Below are 27,793 nucleotides of genomic sequence, written 5' to 3'. Positions count from 1 at the left end.
GAGATTTGGCTTCCAGAGACATGGAACGGGGAGTGGAATCTGGAGCGAAGAATCAAGTTCATACTACCAACCTCTTCACAAGGCGTTTTTATTTCTACCCCGCCTTTCTTTCCCATAGGGACCAAAGTGGCTTACATTGTTCTGCCCTACTCCATGTTAACCTCACAATCACCCTTCAGAAAACTGGAGCAAAACTGGCTAACATTCAAAGCAACCCGGCTATGCTGACTCATTGTAGAAAAACCCATAACATAACCAAAATAGAGGCAGTGATTCATCAGGGACGGGTTTGAGAGCAGCGTGGGCGTCCTGGGAGACAAGGGAATGCCCATGAAGAGGTCATTTTGGCCGGTTTTGCCCTTCAAGCCTTATGCCACAAGGTGGCAAATAGAATATTTATAGAACCTGAAGTATTCGTGCTCTGGATCCTCCAGCTAACCCCCTTCCTGGCCAGACAGCTTTGTGCTGAAGCTCCCAACTCAATTTGCTATCATCTCTAGTGAAGATTCAGAGTCTGATGACACCACCCCAGAACCTCTACGTGGAGGCATTCTAGAGTTGCCAACTCCAGGTTGAGAAATTCCTGGTGATTTGGAGGATGAGGCCTGCAGAAGGCAGGATTTGGGGAGGAGATGGACATCAGCAAGGATTAACTCACCCTCCAAAGCAGCCATTATTGCCAAGGGAACTGATCACTAGGGTTGCCAGGTCCCTCTGCACCACCGACAGGAGGTTTTGGGGGCAGAGCCTGAGGAGGGTGGGGTTTGGGGAGGGACTTCAATGCCATAGAGTCCAATGGCCAAAGCGGCCATTTTCTCCAGTGGAACCAATCTCTATCAGCTGGAGATCAGTTGTAATAGCAGGAGATTGCCAGCTAGTACCTGGCGCGTGGCAACCCTACTGATCACTGTTGTCTTGAGATCAGCTGTAATTTCAGAAGATCTCCAGGCCACCACCTGGAAGTTGGCAACCCTATATTTCTAGCAATTATTTTCCAATGAGTGAGACCCCCAAAACCCATTTGGCCGTCCTCTGTCACAGTAATCATAGGTGTGCAATGGCTCTGATGAGGGGAAAAGGTGTTCTGCACATACTCAGATACTCTTTGGAATTATCTCTGTTAGCAACCCCATCCAAGTGGTTGCTGCTTTTCCGCCAGCCGTGTGTTAACACAGTAGGGTTGCCAGGTCCCTCTTCACCACCGGCGGGAGGTTTTTGGGGCAGAGCCTGAGGAGGGTGGGGTTGGAGAGGGGAGGGGATTCAATGCCATAGAGTTCAATTGCCAAAGCGGCCATTTTCTCCAGGTGAACTGATCTCTATCGGCTGGAGATCAATTGTAATAGCAGGAGATCTCCTGCCAGTACTTGGAGGTTGGCAACCCTATAACACAGCCATGCTGTTGTGCATCTAGCTGCTTGATCACAAGCATATATGTCGCTTGAAGGAAAAGGGCTGAGATAGGAACGGGGTGAATGATCTCTAGGGAGCAGAGGGGGGGAAAGAACATCATTGTGTGGGGTAAAGTTTGCCAACAACCTAGAGAAAAAGAGTCTTGCCCCTTTACCAGGGGCTTAACGTATGAGAAATGGGCAGTTGCCGCTTTTCATGGAATTGAGGTCAATAACATTACCTGGAATGTAGGGTAAGGTAAAGGTCCCCTGTGCAAGCATCGGGTCATTCCTGACCCATGGGGTGATGTCATATGCCGACATTTACTAAACAGACTTTGTGTACGGGGTGGTTTGCCAGTGCCTTCCCCAGGCATCTTCCCTTGACCCCCAGCAAGCTGGGCACTCATTTGACAGACCTCGGAAGGATGGAAGGCTGAGTCAACCTTGAGCCGTCTTCCTGAAACCAACTTCGATTGGGATCGAACACAGGTCGTGAGCAGAGCTTGGACTGCAGTACTACAGCTCCCCACTCTGCGCTACAGGGCTCTTGGAATGTAGGGTACACACCATTTAACATGCCATGTTTAAACGCTTATGCTTTTTTGCACATTTGTTTCAGCTGCACCTTTGCTCTCTTCCTGGACTCTGTATTGGTGTTCCTCCCCCCTTCCATTTTTCTGTTTATTAAAATATTTGCACCTCACCTACCCTCTTGGCTCTAGTGTGTATGCAGATAAATGCATGTGCGTGAACAATAAGGCATTGACCATTTTATATTCTGCAGTTGCCCAGGTATCCTTTCAACTGTCAATGATCTGTTTTAGGATACTAAAGCAGAAAGACACAAACCCTTCTTGCTTCTCAGGGCTGAAGAACAGGGCAATCAATACAGCAACATGCAATATTTAGTGTGTGTAGGAACCAGAGCAGCTCTCCTTGGTAGGAGTACCGGCTCGTTGCAAGCACACCCCAGCTTTCTATTCTGAAATATAGAATATGAAAGTATATGGGGAGGGACTCTGGCTCAGTGGCAGAGCAACTGCTTGGCATGCAGAATGTCCCTGGTTCATTCCCTGGCATCTCAAGTTAAAGAACCAACTAGTAGGTGATGTGGGGAGGGAAGGCAGCGTGGTATAGCCCAAACTCATTAGATCTCGGAAGCTAAGCAGGGTCATCCCTGGTTAGTATTTGGATGGGAGGCCACTAAGGAATATCAGGGTTGCTATGCAGAGGAAGGCACTGGCAAACCACCTCTGTCAGTCTCTTGCCTTGAAAAACCCATAAGGGGGTCGGATGCTACTTGACGGCACTTTACACCCACAGTGATGTGAATGACCTCTGCCTGAGACCCCGATAAGCCGCTGCCAGTCTGAGTAGACAATTCTGACCTTGATGGACCGACAGTCTGATTCAGTATATAAGGCAGTTTCATTTTAGAGAGTACCCCAAGCCAAAAAAATAAAAATGAAATCAACCCTTGTCTTCAGTAGCTTGCAATCTGAAATGTTCATAGTCCGGGAGACCATGAAGAGTAAGCAAGGATAAGATGAGAACCGATACATTTTGCCATCATTTCAGGTGTGCTGAAGAGCAAGGGTTTGCGGGGAAATCCAAATTCTGTTTCTTCTTTGCAGACTCCTCTGCTCTGATGCAGACTCTCTTGCCAAGATCTGACACATCGGCCATTTAGAATCTTGCAGGTAAACCAGCCAGAGAGGACACCACCTTTCGAAGGAGAAAAAGCACACAGAGAAATGTGCCCTTGGATGAGGGGCTTCGGAATCAGCTCCCGGATGACTCACCTGTTGCCATGACCTTAACAGATAACAGGAACTGTTCATTCAAACCACAGAGGCCGGCTAGAGGTAATTTCCTCTTGCGGACAGCAAAACAGCATCCATAGGAACAAAGATATTAAGGGTCATTTCCTATGAGATCCAAGAGATAACACTTGCACTCTAAGACACTGAAACCCTAATCAAAACAGGCCCATTGTGGGGTGTCGCGAGAATTCTTTGAATTCTTTTTATTAAAAATATAAATGTGGGTTAATAAGAACCAGCTTTATTATTAATCTCTAGCTTAGAAGACCTGACTTTTTAGCTGACCCCAGCTTCCAATTAGGGCCTCTGATCTTAGATTGGGACATTGCAGGCTAGGAGCTAGTTTACCTAAAAGAAAACACACCGGGATGCTTGTAATTGTTTAAGGAGAGAACAGACATTTGGTCCGGCAGCAACCTATCTGCCAGATTGGGGGAAAGTGTTTAAATACACAAGACTTCATAGGCAAACATTTGTCAGAAACTCTGGGAACAGAAAGCTTCAAAGCAAAAATATGGCAAGCCCATCTCTGGGAAAGCTTGAAAGGAGGGCTGTTGTAAAACTCTTTCTCCCACGATTTAACTTATAAAAAAGCCTCTCAAAATCCCTGTGTTTTGTCATTCTAGGGAAAGAGATCAGGCTTCCCAGTTGTTGACATCGCTCTCTCTGGAAGTGACCCAGAGGCCTCTGTAACTGTTTGTCTTGCATGTGTGTGAGTTTGTTATATTCTGTCATATATATATTCAGTTAAGTATTGCTTTTTCCTTTGCTTTATATTCTTTTTGTAAGTTCAATAAAACTGTTTGGTTTACTGTTCATGTGGTTTGTATGCTGTTTAAGAGTGACTGTGTAAGAGTGTTTCTATATCCAGATCTCTCTGGGTTGCTTTTTGGTAAGTGAAGCAGGCAGAGAAAAACCATGCACAACGAAATACAAGGGGGGGACAAAAGAAATTCTCCCATCATGGGGCTGCTTCTAACCCCAGTGCAGCAGGGCAGAATACAGGTACCTACCTGTATTTGTGTTCCCCTACAGGGGTTACGGCCATACTCTCCTTGGACTTTTGAATCAGAGAAACAGCATAGTGGTGACGGGGAGTTAACTCCCCCACCCCACAGTGTAAGGGTCCAATTTTATATCAACACAGAAGGGGCTATGGCTCAGGGGAGGGGCTGTGGCTCAGTGGTAGAACATCGGCTTGGCATGCAGAAGGTCCCAGGTTCAATCCCCGGCATCACCAGTTAAAGGGACCAGGCAAGTAGGTGATGTGAAAGACCTCTGCCTGAGACCCTGGAGAGGGGCCCTGGCTCAGTGGTAGAGCATCTTCTTGGCATGCAGAAGGTCCCAGGTTCAATCCCCAGCATCTCCAGTTAAAGGGACTAGGCAAGCAGGTGATGTGAAAGACCTCTGCCTGAGTCCCTGGAGAGCCATGGAGAGGGGCTGTGGCTCAGTGGTAGAGAATCTGCTCGGCATGCAGAAGGTCCCAGGTTCAAACCCCGGCATCACCAGTTTAAGGGACCAGGCAAGTAGGTGATGTGAAAGACCTCAGCCTGAGACCCTGTAGAGCCGCTGCTGGTCTGAGTAGACAATACTGACTTTGATGGGCCGAGGGTCTGATTCAGCAGCTTCATGTGTTCAATCTGTTTCTGACTCCAATCTTAAGTGCTGGTTTTAGTTGTAAAATGCATTAATGGGAAGGGATGAATATCTCTTGAAAGGCACCTTCTCGCGTATTGAGCTGCGTACTGAAGATGACCGATAAATCTCCTTTGCGGTTGCCCATGCATTGAAAGGTAACAGTGCCCGGCCACAAAGGGAAGGGCTTTTAAAAAAATGTTGCTGTGGCATGCCCTTCCACAAATATCTTACTCCCTTCCAAGAAGCTCTGGGGGGTACATCATACGTGGTTCCTCCTTCCCCACCTTGGGCTCCTTGGAAGAATAGGGTCGCCAACCTCCAGGTACTAGCACTAGCTGGAGATCTCCTGCTATTACAACTGATCTCCAGCCGATAGAGATCAGTTCCCCTGGAGAAAATGGCCGCTTTGGCAATTGGACTCTATGGCATTGAAGCCCCTCCCACCGGTGGCAACCCTATTGGAAGAAGGACATGATGAAAACCAGGATCTCATTTTTAATCACTGTTGTGAGCAACCCTGGAGATCGTGTACAAAACAGAAAGGGTAGGACAAAAACATTTTTAATTCATTCACACCATTAAATAAACTGACTGCTTTTGAGGGTTGTTGCTCTTCCCACATGCCTAGCAGAAATAAACAAATGACTTCTCTTCACTCTGGAGTGTTTTGGGGCTGTGTTTGACAGAAAAAACGCTTCCCGTTTGGCATTCCCGAAAAGCTTCTCTCTCTCGCTCTGTTTTTGTTTTAGGTTCCTTCCACCGATTGTACATCTTCCTTTAAACTACAGAAAAGAAGAGGAAGCCTTTCACATGTTATTTCTATGTTCAAGAGCCAGCTGGAACAGAAAGGGTTCAAAATCCCTTCCTTGGCCACAAAGAACACACAGCTCAAAGTTCCTGTTTTTTTTTAAAAAATAAATCCCCTCCATGTAGAAGGTTAGAACATCACAGAAAAGAAGTCCACGGCCCGGACCCTGGTTTACCACCTCATTAATCTGCAAGATCTAGGCCTCCATTTAAGGATGCGATCCAATTTTGCAAGCCTGTTGAGATTGAGCCAAACAGTCTGGCTCTGATTCTCACGCAAATCAAACTTGCAAATCTGTGCACCCTTTTCCTTGCAATGAAACTTCCCCGTTGAAAGTACACAGTTTTCAGTGCTATCTGTGCATCAGTAAAACAGCATTATATGCAACATGGATAAAGAATGCACACTTCTGTAGTTTTTCGGCACAAAAGAATAATCAGTACCAGCAAGTGGACTGAAACCCTTCACAACAGAAACCAAGAGGGGCATTTGTCCATCCCTGCCTCAGTTCTTAGTTTCCTCCTGAGGACTCGAACAATAAAACCATAAAACTTAAATAAGACCCATCTCTAAAAACACCTCCCTTCGACTCTTCTCTGCAGCCTCCAAAAAATGTCCAAATAATTAAGTGCACTGAGGGTCTAAGAGGAACTAAATCTTTTGCTCCAAAGTTACTCGAGAAAATGCAGACCATTTGTTAAAACCTGGAATAATCCAATTTAGGTTATCCGGGCTGTGTAACCGTGGTCTTGGTATTTTCTTTCCTGACGTTTCGCCAGCAGCTGTGGCAGGCATCTTCACAGCCACAGCTGCTGGCGAAACGTCAGGAAAGAAAATACCAAGCCCACGGTTACACAGCCCGGATAACCTACAAGAACCAATGAACTCTGACCGTGAAAGCCTTCGACAATATTTTAATCCATTTTATCCTAAATTGGTACATGTAAGGACAATGCAAAAGGATATGTACCAAGGAGTCCATTGACTGAAGAGGGCAAAGACCCTGCCTCAGTCTAACAGGCCTTTGTAAATTTTTTTAGGGGGAGAAGCCTCACTTGGCCTCTCTTCCCACACACCCCACCCCAAATATGACATGAGCTATCTGTAAACAGCAAACACGAAACATAAAACAGACAGAACTGGTGCACTGGTGGGTTGTGTATGGGGTTTTTGAATTGGCAGGGCAGCCTTTATCCTATGCTGTCACATGTGTAGAATCCAGTCAGCACTTCTAGATATTTGCTGAGCTTGACCATTACCAAGATGTGAAGAAAACAGGACCTTGGAGCACGTGCAGAGAATATTCTCTCCATGATGCATAACCAGAAACAGGCTCTGCTTAGCTGGGAAAGGGGATCTCATGTCAGAAGGCATGTCTTAAGAGAAAATAACATTTTATTCTTTCAAGAGGGCAAAGCCTAGCTGGCATCTACAGACTCTAGGAACAGGGTTGCCAATCTCCAGGCGGTGGCTGGAGATCTCGCACTATTACAACTGATCTCCAGGCAATCTAAATCAGTTCCCCTGGAGAAAATGGCTGCTTTGGCAATTGGACTGTATGGCATTGAAGTCCCCTCTCCAAACCGCGCCCTCCTCAGACTCCACCCCCAAATCTCCAGGTATTTCCCAACCCAGAGCTGGCAACCCTATCTAGGAATGATGTTGTCAGCTGCTGTGGGTCCCCATTTGGGAGAAAAGTGGGGTGCAACTAACCAAAGTCCTGAATGCCCCCATAACAAATGGACGGTAAACCGTGGACTGTAAATGCTGTCCATCCTACACAATAACAAGGGGGTGGGCGGGTGGAGAAAGGCTGGCGTTTCTAATGCGTTGCAGCCCAAAGGAAGCATGAACTCCATTGGAACAACCACGTTTGCTGACTCCAGGAAAGCCTCAAAAGAACCGGGGCCCCCAACTCTGGACAGAAAGTCCTGGGTGTCCATGTTGGAGGCATCCCTATCTGGGTCACCAGTAGACCCAAGCTTGCCTCAAAGAATGCATGATTCTAGCCCTCCTTGCTGCAAACGAAAACTCAATACGCCCTCGGGGCAGTTTCTTTCCTACAGAGCAGGGAGGCAGAACCTACTCAGAGGGGTTATAAATGCATTCCTTCCCTTTCAAACGAGGCACGCTTGGCTAACCAGCAACACTGAATACAGAGGCTGTAGATCTCCGCTGCTGAACACACATGCCCAAATTACCCAGTTTCCAGCCCCTGCAGCTTCCACTCCCAAAGTCTGTTAATTATTTGTAACCTAAAGGAAAGGTGATTCCATTCTTCTGAGGGGGGAGAAACGCCTATAAATGCAGTGGAAAAGGGGTAGCGGTGACAGGAGTTTGATTTACAGTTAAAGGGCTTTGCTTTTAACCTCTTAGCCATCGGTTATTTCCAGGCTGCCCTGATTGGGTTTTCAGAAACTGCAATTGGTTGGAGAAGAATGATGAACAGAGGTTAGGTCTACCCAGCATTTCACCACTTCTTCATTGGTTTAGTCACCCAGCTTTTTGCCTACTTCTTTAAAATTCAACCATTCATTAAATTTAGATATTACCGTACCTCCATTCTCAGTAAAGAGGCCATGGCTCAGTGGAGAGCCTCTTCTTTGCATGCCGGAGGTCCCAGGTTCAAACCATGGAATCTCCATTAAAACATTCTGTGATAGACCCCTAGCTGAGACACTGGAAAGCCAGAAGTAGGAAAATTAAATTTGATATAAAAACTGAAACTCATTGTATGAGGATCTTTAAAAGACCCTTCAAAACAGATAAAAGGAAGTATTTCTTCCCAGAACGCATAGTTAAACTGTGGAACTCCCTACCCCAGGTTGTGGTGATGGTTGCCAACCTGGAAGGCTTTAAGAAGGGAGTGGACATGTTCATGGAGCAGAGGCTATCCATGGCTACTAGTAAAAATGGATGCTAGTCATGATGCATACCTATTCTCTAGGATCAGAGGAGCATGCCTATTATATTAGGTGCTGTGGAACATGGGCAGGATAATGCTGCTGCAGTCATCTTGTTTGTGGGCTTCCTAGAGGCACCTGGTCGGCTATTGTGTGAACAGACTGCTGAATTTGATGGACCTTGGTCTGATCCAGCATGGCTTTTCTTATGCTCTCTTTAAGGTAGTGGTATCAAAATACAGAGTAATGTAAAATAAAGTCTCTGCCCCCCCCCCCCATATAGGGCCAAACTAGGCAGGATGAGAGAGATCCATGATCAGATTCCCCCAATGTTAGGGTTGCCAGGTTCCTCTTCGCCAATGGTGGGAGGTTTTTGGGGCAGAGCCTGAGGAGGGAGGAGTTTGAGGAGGGGAGGGACTTCAATGCCACGGAGTCCAATTGACAAAGCGGCCATTTTCTCCAGGTCAACTGATCTCTATCAGCTAGAGATCCGTTGTAATAGTAGGAGATCTCCAGCTAGTACCTGGAAGTTGGCAACCCTACCCAATGTGCAGCTTAACCTTAAAAAGCCAGAATGGTAGGGGGGTTACTGTTGAAAAAAGAGGACAGGAGGAGAGAATCCTTATCTGTATTTTTTTAGTTTAATATTAGAGTAAACAAAGAGTCGACTAAAGGCCAAAATGGAGAAACATTCAATCAATTCAGTGCCATATGACTCCAAATATTTTTTTAATCCTCAAATACTATGAATGGTCAATCAACGAGATACGGCTTAAGCACTGTGAGCTTAGGGACCTCCTCCAGATGGCCTTTATTCCAAGAGCTTATAAATAAAGAGCTTCTTTGTTCAAACAAAGTCTGTGCATTCCCCCTCTAAATCCTAGTTGTTTGCAGACTGATATTTTGTCCATAACCATGGTCAGCAAACACCTTCTAAGCAAAACCTCAATGGCTGACACAGTGGTTTTTTTCCAGTACTTTGCAACTGACAATCTCGGTACCACTATCAAACTTCTCAAACCGCATTTTCTTTGCCAATGGTTCTTCCAGTTGGCAGAATAGGATCAGCACTGGAATTACAAATTCACTCGTGGCTCTACATGCTTTGTTCCAGCATTGTTTTATGATTAGGGTTGCCAACCTCAAGGTAGTAGCTGGAGATCTCCTACTATTACAACTGATCTCCAGCCGATAGAGAACAGTTCACCTGGAGAAAATGGCCGCTTTGGCATTGGTCCCTCTCCTCCCCAAACCCTGCCCTCCTCAGGCTCTGCCCCAAAAACTTCCCGCTGATGGTGAAGAGGGACCTGGCAACCTACTTATGATAGGACATGTCCTCCAAATATGATACAGAGAATCTTTCAGTGACGGCATCTCCAGCATTGATCTGAAGTATTGTTAAACATCTTGGTATAACACCATTTAAACAGGAGCGCCAGGCCATTTCTGCTAATACTGGTATTAATTGATGTACTCAGAATATCTCTAAAATTTTCCCCATTTATCCTTTTTATTTCCAGAATCAAATCTCTCTGCCATTTTGCCTCTCAGCTGCTTCCTTATGGTCTAATTCTAACAATAACCTGAAGAAATGAGCTGTGACTTACAAAAGCTTGTACCCTGCCAGAAATTTTGTTAGTCTTTAAGGTGCTACTGGACTCTTGCTCTTTTCTACTAACAATAACCTGTACACTTTTGCTAGTAATGATTTAGATACTGGGTAGAGCAGGGGTAGGGAACCTCCGGCCCGTGGGCCGACATCATTTAGTGCGGACCGCAGACTCTCCTGCAAAAGCCGCCACCATTGTCGCCGCAGGGACGCACACACGTGTGCATGTGGGGGGAGTTGGGAAGGCTTCCCCCGCGATCGCGCCAGGCCGCTTGCGGGGCCCAGTGAGTGCATGCGTGTGGAGGGGGAGGGAAAGCAGGGAAGCCATGTGTGCGGGAGGGGGAAAGCCTCCCTCCCTCTCTTTCCTTCCTTCCCTCCCTTCTCTGCATAGCATCTCCTAGGTTTGCCAATCTTCCAGGTACTAGCTAGAGACCTCCTGCTGTTACAACTGATCTCCAGCTGATAGAGATCACCTGGAGAAAAGGGCCACTTTGGCAACTGGACAGAGGGATTCGCTTCCAAGGAAACATGTTTTGGACTGTGGTTTATGCTTACAGAGAGCCCACAGTTGGTCTGACCTTTTTCATCCATCCCACAAAGTAGTTGCGTGCAGGTCTTAAAAGGTGTTAAGAGTTCATAAAACCAAAGTACTATTGCTGGAGGGGGGGGGGGAAGGAGAAGAAAACAAAAAATTCTGCAGAAAGCATTATAAATCCGTCCTTTCTCCCCTATATACACACACACAGCCAAAACACATAAACTAAGTGAATTCCCAGCCCCAAACAAAACATGTTTTTCCTTTAAAGGTCTCCAACTGTTAGCATTAAATAAACAGTTCCAAAAGGTCACGCCGACAATCACTTCCTCCCTCTCCAAGGCGCTTGGCTTTGTTGACAGATCCAAGAGGTCTCCAGTTACCCAGGGAGAGCATTCCAGGAAAAACACTGAGGGTTAAGTGGCCCTCAGGGATATTTCTGATGTAAAAATTATAAAAGAATGGAGAAAATATGAGTCAGTGGGGGAAAAGTGACCCTATCTGGTACCCACAGCTCTTACAGCCGGTGTGGTGTATTGGTTAAGAGCAGTGTACCCTAATCTGGAGAACCGGGTTTGTTTTCCCACTCCTCCACATGAATCCTGTTGGGTGATCAGTCACAATTCTCTCTGAACTCGCTCAGCCCCACCTACCTCACAGGGTGTTTGTTGTGGGGAGAAGAAGGGAAGGTGATGGTAAGCCGCTTTGAGACTCCTTAAAGTTAGCCATAAAAACCAACTCTTCTTCTTCTTATAATATCATAAGCAGCACATTAGTGCGCCAAGGGTTATCTAGGCTACCATTCAGTTTTCATCAGTAGTGGCCAACCAGAAGCCACTGGGATGCTTCAAGGACCACCTTTCCACTTTGTCTTGGGGTGAGTGGGTGGAAGACACAGCCTTTGCACATGGAATTGTCCTTTACCTGTCCTGCCCAACAGCCAGCGATCAGCCTGACCTCCCCACAAAGAGCTCTAATCCTTTTCTGAAGGCTGCCGAAGTCAGAGTTTGTTGGGAGTTTTCTCTCTCTCTTAGTTGGCCCCAAACCAGCACCAGGTGTATGAAGAGAGGAGAAGGAAACCCAACCCAGGAAACGCAGGGCAGGGCAGCCTGACATTTTCAGCCAAAATTCTCTTTGTAATGTCTTTACGCGCCAATCGGCTCTACTGTCAAGAGAAAAGAAATGGAATTACGTGAAGGCCAGAGAGAGGGAGCTTTACTGAATGACCTGGGGCATTCACAGGCTGGGAAGGGGGATTGGAAAACGCCTGTCATTTCTGTAGCTGCTACCATGCTTGGATTTCCACAGATTCCAAACAAAGCAGTCCCACAGGACTCCAAGATACTGACAGAGATTATAAATTAGAGATGTGATAATCAGAGAACACCAGTGTGCGGATTAGGTAGGGTTGACAACCTCCAGGTAAAAGCTGGAGACCTCCTGCTATTACAATGGATCTCCAGCCAATAGAAATCAGTTCACCTGGAGAAAATGGCCGCTTTGGCAATTTGGCTCTATGGGGAGGGGCAGTGGCTCAGTGGTAGAGCCTCTGCTTGGCGTGCAGAAGGTCCCAGGTTCAATCCCCGGCATCTCCAGTTAAAGGGACTAGGCGAGTAGGAGATGTGAAAGACCCCTGCCTGAGACCCTGGAGAGCCGCTGCCGGTCTGAGTAGACAATACTGACTTGGAAGGACCAAGGGTCTGATTCAGTATAAGGCAGCCTCATGTATGGCATTGAAGTCCCTCCCCTCTCCAAACCCCACCCTCCTCAGGCTCCACTCCCAAAACCCCCAGCCGGTGACAAAGGGGGACCTAGCAACCCTAGGATTAGGGTTGCCAGCTCCAGGTTGGGAAATACCTGGTGATTTTTGGGCAGAGCCTGAGGAGGGCGGGGTTTGGAAAGGGGAGGGACTTCAATGCCATAGAGTCCACCTTCCAAAGCAGCCATTTTCTCCAGGGGAACTGATCTCAGTCACCTGGAGTTCACTTGTAATAGCAGGAGATTTCCAGCCACCACCTGGAGGTTGAAGGAACCTATGCTGAAAATAGCGGTAACTGTACAAAGAGGCAGCACGTGGCTCAAAATAATAAACATCAATATCAAAAAACAACAATTGTGTTTGTCTTACTGTCAAATGAATTGAAAATAGACCACCAAAACAAATGAAAAGTGTGTCAAAAAACACACACACAATAGCCTCGCAGGGCTAGCCTCGATGGCTTAAGGCAGTGCCAAAAGGCTGAAAATATAGGAAAGCCGAACAGCTAAACAAAAATCAAGCCTCCCGGGCTGAATATAAACCAAGAAAAAAAATATGGTTATAAGCAATACACAATAGTGGTGGTTGTAAGCAATACACAACAATGGTGGTATTACAATCACAATAGTAACAAAACAAAACAATGCGGTCCAAGGTGGGTCCGCCGCAAAGACGCGTTTCGAATCTTCTTCAGTTTGCCGACCCTGAGGATTTAAAGGGACCATACCTTTCTTAGGAAATAGATATTTCATGCAATGTTATGAAACAACACTATTAACAACAACGTTTATCTAAGCAATTAAAGGCTTTAAAGGCTTACCAACCACTTTTAGAGAAGGAATCAGAACTTAGTAGAATAGTTCATCACATATATAACCTGCAATACAATAATCCCATTTAAGAATGAAAAATAAATGGGAAGAAGCTATCTTAAAAATTTATAAGAATGGTGGATGTTAAAGAGGGAAGAAAGGTAATACATCTTACCCCATCTGATACTACAAGATGTTAAGGTTTTTTCATGAAAATTTTCAATCCGGCCTCGGCTTTTGCTGCTTGTTGAGTGATAAAGAACAATTCCTAAATTATCCACAGCTGAGGCTTGAGATAAGGATGTTAAAACCTAGTTAAAGGGACAGCTGCTTACAAGAAGCAGGATAAGTCAAACTCGGTGTTCAAACCACTAGGTGTCATTGTTTTGAAAAGAAAGATGAAGCGTCTTTCTTGACAGTTAAGAATCTTCCCAATATCCTGGGTGTGATGGGATCGAGGCCGATATTGCCAGATGACAAAAAAATTTAGATCCTTGTCAGTATGGCCATGGCTTACAAAATGGCTAACTACAGGGGCCTCCAAAGTTTTCATTCTTATTCTCGTGCGATGTTCTCCAATACGGAGTCTGATTTGATGAAATGTGCAGCCAATGTACATTTTTGGCACTGGACAAGAACAAAGGAGGGCATAGACCACACCAGTGGAAGCACAGTTAGAAAATTGCCTAAGAGTATAGGTGAACTTGCCGTCCATAGCTGTGACTTTTTTAACTGGCATGCTAAAAGGGACCCATAGGGACCCAAAGCAGCTTGCAAGACTTACTCCCTGCTCCACAACCCTGTGTGGGCATTTAGGCTGTGTGTGTGACTGGCCCAAGGTCACCCAGCAAGCTTCCATGGCAAAGTGAGGATTCAAACATAGGTTTCCTAGATCCTAGTCTTAACACTAACCACCACACGCACTACCTTTTCCAAGGTGCTCTTTTATGACCTAACATTTTTACTTGGCGCCGGGGTGGGGGGGGAGAATATTTGACAGCATTCCTATTGAACTCTCAACTATACCACTTGAAAGTGTTTGATGGCCATTCCCAAGATGTCCCCTTCCTTCCCCACAGTTAGCATCAACATTTTGTAAGGGGGACTTGCTGTCAGGGGCAGCTTGGTTCTCGAAATACAGGCAGGCCCCGTCTTCTCTTCCCTTCAGGTTAATTCTCCTCAGGCTTCCTCAGCAAAGACAAGCGGCCATTTTAATCCAGCCATCTTTCCCTATACTAAAAGCTCCAGACAAAATAGGGTTGCTAACCTCCAGGTGGTTTTCTACAACAACCAAAAACCTATGCTGAACTAGTACTGACTTTATGTTAGGTAAAGGTCCCCTGTGCAAGCACCGGGTCATTCCTGACCCAAGGGGTGATGTCACATCCCGACGTTTCCTAGGCAGACTTTGTTTGTGGGGTGGTTTGCCAGTGCCTTCCCCAGTCATCTTCCCTTTACCCCCAGCAAGCTGGGTATTCATTTTACCGACCTCGGAAGGATGGAAGGCTGAGTCAGCCTTGAGCCGGCTACCTGACTTTATGTTAGCACATCTTTAGGATGTTGTGTATTTTGGATGTATCTTTATACAATTTGGATATAAGGATATGCATGTATTAAATTTGTTCGGGGGTATAATTATAATACCCACATAATATAATAGCAATTGGAATCTATATATATTCATTTAAGGCTTATTTGCTTATACTTCAGTTTGAAGTTATATAATATAAGAGCCTCCATGCTGTTTGTTCCCTTCAACCTCCAGGTAGTAGCTGGAGATCTCCTGCTATTACAACTGATCTCCAGCCGATGGAGATCAGTTCATCTGGAGAAAATAGCCGCTTGGGCAATTGGACTCTATGGCATTGAAGTCCCTCCCCTCCCCAAACCCCACCCTCCTCGGGCTCCACCCCCAAAACCTCCCGCTGGTTGCGAAGAGGGACCTGGCAACCCTAAGACAAAAGCAGCCCTGAACAGCCACCGGCCAAACCCTCTCTAGCCTTCAGCGGCCATTTCATCTGAGGCTGGATAAAGAAAATAAAATAAATCGCCTCCACTTTATACCTTCAGAGCAGCTTCTTTCCTCGGGAAGGGGCAGCGCGAGAAAGTTCAGGCCCCCTCCTGCCAAACCTGCTCCTTTTTAGCACTCCCATGACACCGCGGGCAAATCTAGGTCATCTTGAGCCGCACACGTTTACCTGCCGGTGGTAAGTGCAAAGAGAACGTTCTGAGCCAGCAGACAGGCACTGGGCAGGGGTGGGGGGTACTTTGTGGGAAGAACCTGTTTGCTTCTGCAGAAAAAGCATAGGATGGCAAATCAAGAAGAAGAAGAATTGGTTTTTATATGCTGACTTTCTCTACCACTTAAGGGTGACTCAAACCGGCTTACAATCGCCTTCCCTTCCCCTCCCCACAATAGACACCCTGGGAGGTAGGTGAGGCTGAGAGAGCTCTAACAGAACTGTGACTTGCCCAAGGTCACCCAGCAGGATTCATGTGTAGGAGTGGGGAAGCAAATCCAGTTCAGCAGATTAGCCTCCGCCGCTCATGTGAAGGAGTGGGGAATCGAACCCGGATCTCCAGATTAGAGTCCACCGCTCCAAACCACTGCTCCTAGCCACTACACCACACTGGCTCTTTTCAAGGAAAACAAAACCCTATTGGCCGGGGAGAGGGATCCAGACTCACATGCAGGCTTTTCCAAATGCTCTTGTCTAAAGAAGAGACCGCTGACTGAGCTAGTAAGGGAAGACATTGACCTTTGCAAATAACCACACGAATTAGATTTCACGAGTCTTAAAAAAAAAAATACCACTGCATAATCAGCCTTCCACTTCTATGGCGTGCTATTACCATCAAACGGGTTACCCGCGTCAATGGTAAAAGAGCACAACCACCCCACAGAAAGACAAGGTCAGGATGTAGTCATACCCGGGGATTCCCCAGCTATGTGGGGGGGGGGAACCCGACTCTGCAAGTTAATAATGGGGGGGGGGGAGAGACAGCAACTGGATGGGGAGGACTGAGCACGCTCCAGAATTTGTGACATGGGAAAAAAACTAAATTAAAGAGGGATACAGGCACACCTCATTTTACTGCGCTTCACTTTATTGCAATTCACAGATATTGAACCCATGAAGCTGCCTTATACTGAATCAGACCCTTGGTCCATCGAAGTCAGTATTGTCTACTCAGACTGGCAGCCGCTCTCCAGGGTCTTTGGCAGAGGTCTTTCATATCACCTACCTGCCTAGACCCTTTTAACTGGAGATGCCAGGGACTGAACCTGGGACCTTCTGCATGCCCATCAGATGTTCTACCATTGAGCTACAGCGGGTTTTTTTTTTTTTTACACAAATTGAAGGTTTGTGGCAACCCTACAGCGATCAAGTCTATCAGCGCCATTTTCCCAACAGGAAGTGCCCACTTCGTGTCTCTGTGTCACATTTTTAGCAATAAAGTATTTTTAAATTCAGGTATGTACATTTTTTAGACATAATGCTATTGCACACTTAATAACTTTTATATTCACTTGGAAACCCAGAAATTCATGTGATTCGCTTTATTGAGATATTCGCTTTATCGCGGTGGACTGGAACCAAACCCGCAATATCTCTGAGGTATGCCTGTATAGCAAAGTTGGCCAATTCAAGCCACAAAGAGGTTACAGAAGCTGGGAAAGAGAACCAGGAACTTCCAAGGTTGCCAACCTCCAGGTGGAGCCTGGAGGTATCCTGGAATTACAATAGATCGCCCTATGACAGAGATCAGTTCGTCTGGAGAAAACGGCGGCTTTGGAGGGTGGACTCTGTGGCATTATACCCATACTGCAATCCTAAGAACACTTTCCTGGTAGTAAACCCCATTGAATAAAATAGGTCTTCTGAGTAAACAGGCTTAGGATTGCTTCCCCAGTGACCTTTATCGTCAAACAGGAATTTGAACCTGGGTCTCTTGGGTCACAGCTGGACATTCTAACCACTGTAACACACTGACTCTCAGGGCTGACCCACCAGTGACGGTGTCCTCACGGCTGCTGCTGCCTTTTCTAAATGGAGGTGGCATCCTTCTGGTGGCCACGAGAACGTTGTCTCTTCTCGTTTGGCCCTCAGTGCAAAAGCTAACCCATAACTCCTCAAATTAAACAAGCGAGCTTGGAAGATGTCACACACACAGGAAGTTGAGTAAAGACAGGTAGAGGGTGACCCCTTTGAAGAGAACACTCTAGCCAACTATTTCTACCTTGGAGGACCCGAGCAATCACTCTGCCCCAATACTTTGTCCTTTCCGTTCTTAGTCCAACCACTACATCCTAGTGGCGGCTGACGGACATCCAAAGGTTAAAATAAAATATTTTTTTAAAGTCAACCAAACAATTTATTAAGGTATAACACAATTTTTTTAAAAGTCTTGAGAATTGAAAGGTTTCCAAAAAAAAAGAAGCAAATTTCAGTTTAAAGTTTAGGAAACTCAACCAAGTTTTCAAAATTCTGCAAGATTGCATCATGGCTACGATCTAGTTTATTTGGTGTCCTAGTCAAGCTTGAGTATAATTCCCACTTCACAGGAAAGGGTAATGGCAGATAAGAGTGAGATCATGTGTTTATACTGCTGGGCATTTTTGTATGGAAATATAAAGATCATCTCCTGCTATTGCAACTGATCTCCGGGTGGTAGAAATCAGTTCCCCTGGAGAAAATGGCCACTTTGGAAGATGGCTTCTATGGCATTATACCCCATTGAAGTCCTTCCCCTCCCCAAACCCTGTTCTTCCTAGGCTCCACCCCCCCCCCCAGGTATTTCCCGACCTAGAGCTGGCAGCCCTGTGTGACAGATAACACTCAGAACCAACACTGGTCATAAGCACACAAACTCGCGTTTACGTGAGACCTCGTGAATCAGTTCCAAGTACATGAGGCCTGCTTGCTAGATCAAAACAGAGGCTTAGATCAAAACAGAGTTGTCGGTCAGAGACCGAGTTCCCCTTTTCTATAAAATGGGAATTGCAAACAATTAGATTATTGCAAAGCCCCAGACAAGAAAAATGTGAGGTCTGAGCATGCAAGCAGAGAGGTTCAACTCCCCTCCAGCTCCCCCTCCCCACAATTTTGAGCCTCTGCCTTTAAGTCATTAGGTTGCTGTAGGCAAACCTCCCTTCCACCCACCTCCACAACTATTTACAACGTGGAATGATCTAGTTTACAGGGCTATTTAGAAGGGCTACTGAGAAATATATGTTAAATGCCTTGCTCTCTGAGAAACGCAACCAACTCCAGCAGCAAGTATTCGCTCGACCCATTCAGAGCCCCTCCATACATAAGCAGGGGCAACAGCCAATGGAGCACTGCCGCTTTTGAGCCATGGAGAACCCGAGTTCAAATTCTCACTCAGCTGCGCAAGAACGTTTTTGGAATGACTCCTACAGGAGGAACTCGCAAAGGGAAACATGATTGCGGGAGCAAAACAAAAAAGTGAGGATTTTTGAAGGAAGAAACAAGGAGGAAAAGAATCATCAAGCAAATCCAAACAGAGGTGTAGCACAGACTCTAAACAAATGAGCCATCAGCAAGGGCCCTGGTCTTGCCACAAGCTCACCAGGCTCTCTTTGGCAAGCCATTCTTTCAGCCTCAGTCTCCCTACTGTCCTATCTGCATAATGGGCGCGACAACACTTGGCTTGCCCTACAGGCCTAGCGGAAAGGTTACAAAGGATGCTGGTGCAAAGCACACCATCAAAAGCTTTTAATTGACATTTAGAAATACATTCATAGGCCATTTATGCAGGGCCGTTTCCCTCGCGGTCACCCCACCAACTGCTCCATTGCTTCGTTTTGCTTATGCGTGCCTTTCCCAACCATCAGAGGTCACCTCACTCTCCCCCCGTGTTTCGCTAGCATTTTTCAGATGCTGTTTTAGTAAGAATCCAGAAAACACGGGCAAAACGTGCAAAAATGGGCAGGGCGAAGAGATCTCTAATGGTCAAGAAAGGCACGCATAATCAAAACGAAGTACCAGAGCAGTAGGTAGAGTTGACCGCGGGGAAACAGCCCAGCATAAATGGCCATAGCCTTTTCTCCATCTTCAAATCCAACGTAATTTTTCCCCACTTCTGTCCTGCCACGACTAAGGCAGCAGGCAACAGCTTTTCAACCCACGGGTCAGGCCTCACGGGTGGATCCCGGAGTCCCTAGAGCAGGGGTCCCTAACTATTTTGTGCCTGCAGGCACCTCTGAGATTTAGAGAGGGAACGGTGAGCGCCGCCACAAAATGGCTGCTACAGGAGGCGGAGCCAGTCCAAAAATGGGTGCCTCAGGAGGCAGGCCCAAACGGAAATCCGGAGAGCAGAATGGGACCACATACTGACTAAGGAAAGCCCATGTGCTTACAAGGGCTCCTCACCTCCCAGAGGAAGAAGAAGAAGAGTTGGCTTTTATATCCCGCTTTTCTCTACCGAAAGGAGTCTCAAAGCAGTTTGAAATCACCCCCCCCCCCACAACAGGCACCTTGTGAGGCCGGTGGAGCTGAGAGAGCTCTAAGAGAGCTGTGACTAGCCCAAGGTCACCCTTGTGGCTTCATGTGTAGGAGTGAGGAAACCAACCCAGTTCATCCGATTAGCATCTGCCGATCATGTGGAGAAGTGGGGAATCAAACCCAGTTCTCCAGATCAGAGTCCACAGCTCCAAACCAACGCTCTTAACCATTACACCATGCTGGATCTGACCCTTGGCTTGTTCCTTGCTACGGTTCACTTTTTGGAACTTGACCTCTGTTTCCTGCCCCATCTCTTGGGCTGCTGTCCAGGGTCCTGCCCTTGACACGTTCTTGGCTCCTGCTCTTCCTGACACATGGCTGTGATGTCATGCAAGTAAGTGGCAGAAGTTCCAGACGGCTGAAGAGCGATGCTCAGGGCAACAGACGTGGGTCTCCCCTCCTTCAGTTTATCCTCACAAAAACCCTGCGAGGTAGATTAGGCAGAGAGTGAGCAACTGGCTAAATGCCACCGAGCAAGATTCCTGGCGGAGCAGGGGTTTGAAACCAGTGCACCATAGTCTCAGTCTAATACTCTAACCACTACGCTTCACTGTGTTCTAAAACAGTAGCTCTTGGACAGGTGTTGGAAGTGGGGGGCCCATTAAGGAAGTCCATAAAGCCCCTCCCCACCATGAATAGGAATGTCAAATTTTCCACCAAACTCCAAAAACTAGCAAAGTGGGCAATCAGAAAATGTCAGGGGACTAATCCTCCCTCTTGAAGCTCTGTAGTGCTTGTAATGGTATTTAAGAGCCTTTTATTTTGGTCTTCTCTCTGCTATAACGGCCGCAACTACTTATAAGGCTGGTTTGATTGTTGATTTCATCTGTAGCCTTCTTTGACCTTGCAATTATTAAGCCACGCTGAGGGTTTCCAAGCCAAAAGGTAGGGTAGAAATCTCCGTCCGTCAATCATAAAAAACAAAACTAACGTGGGGCACTTAATAAGAGCTTAGGAACATCAGATTGGCAGGAAAACAAACTGAAGCGGAGAATGAATTCCTCACTACCTTCCAACCTTGCCCTTGGTTGTTAGTGTCATAACAAGTAAGAACACAATGCCATCCAGATTAAGAGGGTGGGGGGCAAGGGTTTCCACCCAGAGGTGGTGTAGCACAAAGCAGGAGAGCGCCAGCCATGCCTCAGCCACACACATACAGTGCAATCCTAAGGAGAGTTACTCCAGTCTAAGTCCATTCATTTCAACAAGCTTAGACTGGAGTAACGGTGCACAGGATTGCACAGTTAATTGTTGACGAGAAACAGCAATACTCTCCATATGCGTTTCCTCACTGAAACGGGACATCTACTGGCCCACCTGACAAGGCTGTTGCATGAGAGAATGTAGGAAAAGCATGAGAGAATGCAGGAAAAGCATCACGAGTATTAAAAGTTAAGCATTATAATCGAAACGCTGGTCGTTTTAAAAAGGGGACAGGGAACAAAATCCATTCGGGCATCAGCACATAATGTTTTGACTTGTGAAATCTTAAGACTGGTTTTGCCAGCCCCCAAAAGGAAGCAGGAAAGCACACTCATCCTGTTTTTAGATGCCACTAGTTGAGCAACATTTTTTTAAAAAACAAAAGTTATTAGCAGAAAGTAAAACCCAGCAGCTCCGGAGCAGGACGGCAGGTTCCCGGAGCTAAAAGCCAAGAAGGAAAACACCGCATTTACGCAGGGGTCAGTACCATTCAACTGTCCAGGCTCCATTTCTCAGTCAACACCCAGAGGATTAAGTTACAAGAAGCGGCACTGAAATCCACAGGGTTTACTTGAATGTAAATACGCACACGGCCAGGCTGTATAAGGCAAACCTGCCCACCCCCGTTCAACCAGGGATCCCGTTCTCATGAAAGCAACAAAGGTTACTTTTGAGTCAGCACGCGTAGCTCTCAAACTATAAGACAGACAGGGAGCACCTTTCCCCACATTTGAGCCATTTATGCATAGCAGGTTTTGCTTTAGATCTGCCAAACGCCCAAGACCGCTTCTGCATAGAAGGTTTTGCCTTGAATTTGCCAGTTTGCAGATGCACATTTTCCCCATCCAAATTCTCACTGCACGGGGGGTTATTTTTGAGTTTTAAGAATCTGGAGGGGGGGAAATGCTGGAGAGCTGCAAATCCAAGGCAAAGCCTCCCGTGCATAAATGACCCAAACCTCAAACATAAGACCCCATGCAGAGTTTTGACCATTCGGATGGGGAAAGTGTGCATCTAGAGAGTCATGCTAGGAAAAGTTGAGGGCGGCAGGAAGACTCAACAAGAGATAAATTGACTCAATAAAGGAAGCCACAGCCTTCAGTTTGCAAGATCTGAACAAGGCTGGCAAAGACAGGACATTTTGGAGGACTCTCATTCATAGGGTCGCCACGAGTGGGAAGCGACTTGACGGCACTTAACACACACAATAAAGAGAGAGCGGCAAAGCCAAGGCAAAACCCTCCCCGTGCATAAAAAAAGAGAATGCAACTGTTAGCAAAAGAATCGGTTCCTTCTTGGGGGTTGAGATGTTTGTTGGTTGGTTTTTACTTACATGTCCTTGGCGGGCAAGTTTTTCCCCTCCACTATGCGGATGAACAAAGAACTCCTTTTGGCCATCTCTCACCCCGGACCGGCTGGAAAAATAGGAGGGATGAGCGACGCTCTCACGGCATGGGCAGAGGACCCGGTCGGGGCTTCTCACGTGCAGACGCCCCCGGATTGGGGACGCGTGCAAACCCGGAGCGAGGCTTCCCCGCCTGGCGCGCGCAGCCCTCTGCTTGGGAAACGGAGGAGCCCGGCTCTCGCGCCCGGCTTTTATCGCCCCGCCAATCAGGAAGCCGAAGGCAAGGAGGGGCGTGGTCGGAAAGGCCACCCCCCGCGGCGATTGGCCGAGACGCGCGCCGACTGCCCACGCAGCCGGGTTTTAGGGCTCCGGCCCTGGAGGCGCGTTTAGCTGGTGGCGCGGAGTCGAGGTAATGAGCTCATGAAAGCTGCCTTAAAGTCATTTATGCATGGGAAGTTTTGCCTTGGATTTGCCGCTCTCGCCATTTATGCATGGGGCCTTTTATGCACGGGAGGTTTTGCCTTGGATTTGCCGCTCTCTAGATGCGCATTTTCCCCATCCAACTTCTCACAACTCAGCACGGGGGCTTGTGGTTGAGTTTTGAGAACTTGGATGGGGAAAAATGGGCATCTAGAGAGCGGCAAAGCCTCCCATGCATAAATGGACTATATGCACATTCCCGAATCCGAATTCTCAAAACTGCATGGGGGCTTATTTTTGTGTTTTGAGAATTCGGATGGGGGAAAATGTGCATCTACAGAGCAGCAAATCCAAGGCAAAACCTCCCGTGCATAAATGGCCTGGGAGATTTTGCCTTGGATTTGCCGCTCTCTAGATGCACATTTTCCCCATCTGAATTCTCAAAAGTCTACATGGGGGCTTGTTGTTGAGTTTTGAGAACTTGGATAGGGAAAAATGGGCATCTAGAGCTGCAAATCCAAGGCAAAACCTCCCGTGCATAAATGGCCTGGGAGATTTTGTCTTGGATTTGCTGCTCTCTAGATGCACATTTTCCCCATCTGAATTCTCAAAAGTCTGCATGGGGGCTTGTTGTTGAGTTCAGAGAATTCGGATGGGGAAAAATGTTCATCTAGAGAGCAGCAAATCCAAGGCAAAACCTCCCATGCATAAATGGCCTATATGCACATTCCCGAATCCAAATGCTCAAAACTCTGCATGGGGGCTTATTTTTTAGTTTTGAGAATTTGGATGGGGGAAAGGCGCATCTACAGAGCAGCAAATCCAAGGCAAAACCTCTCATGCATAAATGGCCTTATACTGAATCAGACCCTTGGTCCATCAAAGTCAGTATTGTCTACTCAGACCGGCAGCAGCTCTCCAGGGTCACAGGCAGAGGTCTTTCACATTACCTTTAACTGGGGGTGCCAGGGGTTGAACCTGAGGAAGCGTGCCTGGAATTGCACAATGGAGCAATTTTGTGTGTGCAACGTGGGTTTGCTCCAGGAAGGCAGGGGGTGTTTGTAAACTGCCTATTCAGGATTGCAGAAGAGTGAAAAGGAGAGTTTGGTATTTTTTCCAGATTTAAAAATGTTCTTGTTAAGTCCGCGTGGGGGAACACACGAGGTCAGAGACAGAGTTCCAACAGCAACCGCTTTATTAGATGAATGAGAACAGAACTAACTTACAATGACCAGACGCCTGCTTATATGCCCCCCCTGGCTGCCTGTGGCCACTCCCCCCGTCCGTGATTGCGGGGAGGAACCCCAGTAGCTAATGGGAACTTACAGTTCAGGAGCCTTGGGAAACACCAAGCTGCCCAGGGTTTCCCCTGATGCAATTACAAGGATCGTTATTCCCGTGATTCAATCACACACACCCATGCATACATAACACCTCTGATCTGGATGGCCCAGGCTAGCCTGATCTCCTCAGATCTCAGAAGCTAGCAGGGTCACATTATGAGAAGACAAGAGTCACTGGAAAAGACAGTCATGCTAGGAAAAGCTGAAGGCAGCAGGAAAAGAGGAAGACCCAACATGAGATAGATTGACTCAATAAAGGAAGCCCACAGCCCTCAATTTGCAAGATCTGAGCAAGGCTGTCAAACATAGGACATTTTGGAGGACTTTGATTCATAGGTTCGCCATGAGTCAAAAGTGACTTGACGGCACAACACACACACAGCAGGGTCAGCCCTGCTTAGTATTGGGATGGGAGACCACCAAGGAATACCAGGGTCATTACTGCAGAAGAAGGCAATGACAAACCCCCTCTGTTACAGTCTCTTGCCTTGAAAATCTTACTGGGTTGCTGTAAATCGGCTGCAACTTGACTGCATTTTACACCCATAATGTAAAAATAAAACTTGCATGGGTGGGAATGCACCTTCCAATCTGAATTTTTTAAAAAAACCTTTCTCTTCCATTGTTCCAAAGGAATAATCACTGCCAAAAAAAGAGAGGTGTGTTGCAAATGCGTATTGCACACATGACAGCGTTCGTCCGGATTAAACCTACGACGTGCCCTGTGGGAAAATAACTACTGTTTACACTCCAGAGTGCATTTGGATTAAATCAACGTCGTGCCAAACTCCAAACTGCATTCATAGTTTATGAAACAACAAACATATTGCATTTAAGGTCCCATTGGGAGACGGCGCTACCTGGGCCATTTATGCATGGGATCTTTTGCCTTGGATTTGCCGCTCTCTAGATGCATGTTTCCCACATCTGAATGGCCAAAACACTGCATGGGGGCTTACTGTTGACTTCTGAGGATTTGGATGGGGAAAATGTGCATCTAAAGACTGGCAAATCCAAGGCAAAACCTCACATGCATAAATGGCCCCAATTTAAAACAAACAAACAAACAAACATATGCAAGATTTTTGAAATCAAAATGCAAACCCAGGAGCTGATTTCTCTCCTTCTAAGCACTATTAGTGCAACCGGACCCCGTGCATGTTGACTCAGAAGTAGTCTCATTGTGGTCAATGGGGCTTCTCCCTGAGACATGAATTTGGATACCCAAGGAGGGGATAACTGGCTGTAGTACAGCTTCTGTAAAACTGACATGTCCCTTGTGCCCAGGCAGGTTTACTCAGAAGTAACCCCAGTTCAATTCCAGGGTTTTACTCTCAGGGAGGTGTGCACAGGATTGCAGCTGTGCAGCACAAACCTTATGGGTATCCCATTGAGTGAGATTTACGAGCAAGAACAAACACATTCAGGATTGCAGTGCATTTACTTCTGGACTGTGCTACATGTCAGTTTGAACACATGAAGCTGCCTTCTACTCAATCAGACCCTTGGTTCATCAAAGTCAGTATTGTCTACTCAGACCGGCAGCGGCTCCCCAGGGTCTCAGGCAGGGGTCTCTCACAACACCTGCTTGCCCAGTCCTTTAACTGGAGATGCCGGGGATTGAACTTGGGACCTTCTGCCTGCCAAGCAGAGGCTCTTCCACTGAGCCACAGCCCCTCCCCAAGTTTGAAAAGATGAAATGTCCTTGTGCTGAGTGGGACCTCTAGCCCAGAAACAGGCTAGGTTATTTTTGTTTATTTACCCACTTTATTTGTTTTAAGTTCTCTCACTGAGACTCAAGACAAATATACTTTAAAAAGCCATCGGAGCAGTGTAATACACCCACCCAACAATGCAAGAGCTACTCTTGTTTTGTAATCCCATTCTAATGAGGGATGCCAGCCTCCAGGTGGGACCCCTGAATTACACTTCATCTCTGGACTACAGAGATCAGTTCCCCTGGAGAATATGGATGCTTTGGAAGATGGACTCTGGGGGATGGTACCCCACCGAGGTCCCTGTCCTTCCCAGGCTCCAGGATCAGAGGAGAATGCCGAATATATTAGGTGCTGTGAAACACAGGCAGGATGGTGCTGCTGCAGCCGTCTTGTTTGTGGGCTTCCTAGAGGCACCTGGTTGGCCACTGTGTGAACAGACTGCTGGACTTGATGGACCTTGGTCTGATCCAGCAGGGCTTTTCTTATGTTCTCAATCCCCAAATCTCCAGGAACTTCCCAACCTGTATGTGGCAACAACCCCCATCCCTTGCTGGTGTCCAGGGGGGACCTGGCAACCCTAGTTTTAATACATTAAAACAGATGCAATCAAATTGCATAATGCATCCCCCAAACAATGAAACAACAGTGAATTGCAAAATCGGAGAAACTATAATGCAGTAGTATCCTGTATGTGTGTGTGTGTTAAGTGCTGTCAAGTCGCTTCTGACTCACGGCGACCCTGTGAATGAAAGTCCTCCAAAATGTCCTATCTTTGACAGCCTTGCTCAGGTCTTGCAAATTGAGGGCTGTGGCTTCCTTTATTGAGTCAATCCATCTCTTGTTGGGTCCTCCTCTTTTCCTGCTGCCCTCAACTTTTCCTGGCATGACTGTCTTTTCCAGTGTGACTCTTTTCGTCTCATGACGTGACCAAAAGTATCCGGTATACAACCATGCAATGAAAACTACCTCAAATTTCACAGACATTAACTATAACTCTTTATAAAAGGCCCTCCGTAACCATTCCGTTTTAGAGTAGGGTCTACTCTTGGGTAGGGTTGCCAGCTCTGGGTTGGGAAATTCCTGGAGATTTGGGGGGAGGGTGGGTTTTGGGGAGGGGAGGGACTTCAGTGGGGTATAATGCCATAGAGCAGGGGTGCCAAATTCATTTGTTACGAGGGCCGGATATGACATAAATGCCACTTGGACAGGACATACCTTGCCAGCCCAGATCGAGGGGGGAGGGTGGCTGGATCGCGGGCCGGATAAGAGCTCTCAAGGGGCCGGATCCGGCCTGCAGGCCTTATGTTTGACACCCCTGCCATAAAGTCCACCTTCCAAAGCAGCCATTGTATCCAGGGGAACTGATCACTGTTGCCTGGAGATCAGTTGCAATCCCAGGAGATCTTCAGCCACCACCTGCAGGCTGGCGACGCTAGTCTTGGGCCAGTCACATGCATTCAGCCTAATCTACCTCACAGGGTCGTTGTGAGGATGAAATGGATAAGGGGAGAATGTTGTCAACTTTTTGGGGGCAAAATGTGGGGTATAAATGAAGCAAACTCATAAATAAGTCCCCTAGTGCTTGCTGTCCGTGACTGTGAGCTGGAGAGAGGCCAAGGTTTGAACCCACAGCTTTCTGACTGCAAACCCATAGCTCCTCCCACAATCCACAGTTTCTCTCCAACCTTCTCAGAGGCAGTTTCCCCCCATTCACTGGTCTTTTACGCATGGCTGTTTCCCTCGCCGTCACCCTCCAACAACATCGGGTCTTTGTATTGACCACGCATGCCGTTTCCGACTGTCAGAGGTCGCCTCGCTCTCCCCCTGCGTTTACCTGCGTTTTGCCCACGTTTTCAAATTTGAGATGAAACATGTCTCTGAAAACGCGGGGAAAGGCAGGGGGAGAGCGAGGCGACCTCTGACGGTCGGAAACGGCATGCATAATCAACACAAAGA

General features: G+C 47.0%; 1 protein-coding gene across 1 annotated transcript in view; it reads right to left on the bottom strand.

Annotated features, from left to right (window-relative positions):
- The window catches only part of LOC130491253 (ras GTPase-activating protein 4-like), a 57,092-nt gene extending 34,683 nt beyond the window's left edge, over window positions 1-22,409 (bottom strand). Inside the window, exon 1 of the mRNA XM_056864966.1 lies at window positions 22,345-22,409. Within this exon, the coding sequence (XP_056720944.1) occupies window positions 22,345-22,409 (65 nt within the window). The remainder of the gene's footprint in view (window positions 1-22,344) is intronic.
- Window positions 22,410-27,793: the final 5,384 nt, after the last annotated feature.

The sequence above is a fragment of the Euleptes europaea genome, chromosome 19 (genome assembly GCF_029931775.1).
Source record: "Euleptes europaea isolate rEulEur1 chromosome 19, rEulEur1.hap1, whole genome shotgun sequence".
Lineage (NCBI taxonomy): Eukaryota > Metazoa > Chordata > Lepidosauria > Squamata > Sphaerodactylidae > Euleptes > Euleptes europaea.
Note: the sequence above shows the minus strand (reverse complement) of the source record. Positions and strands in the feature narration are given on the sequence as shown.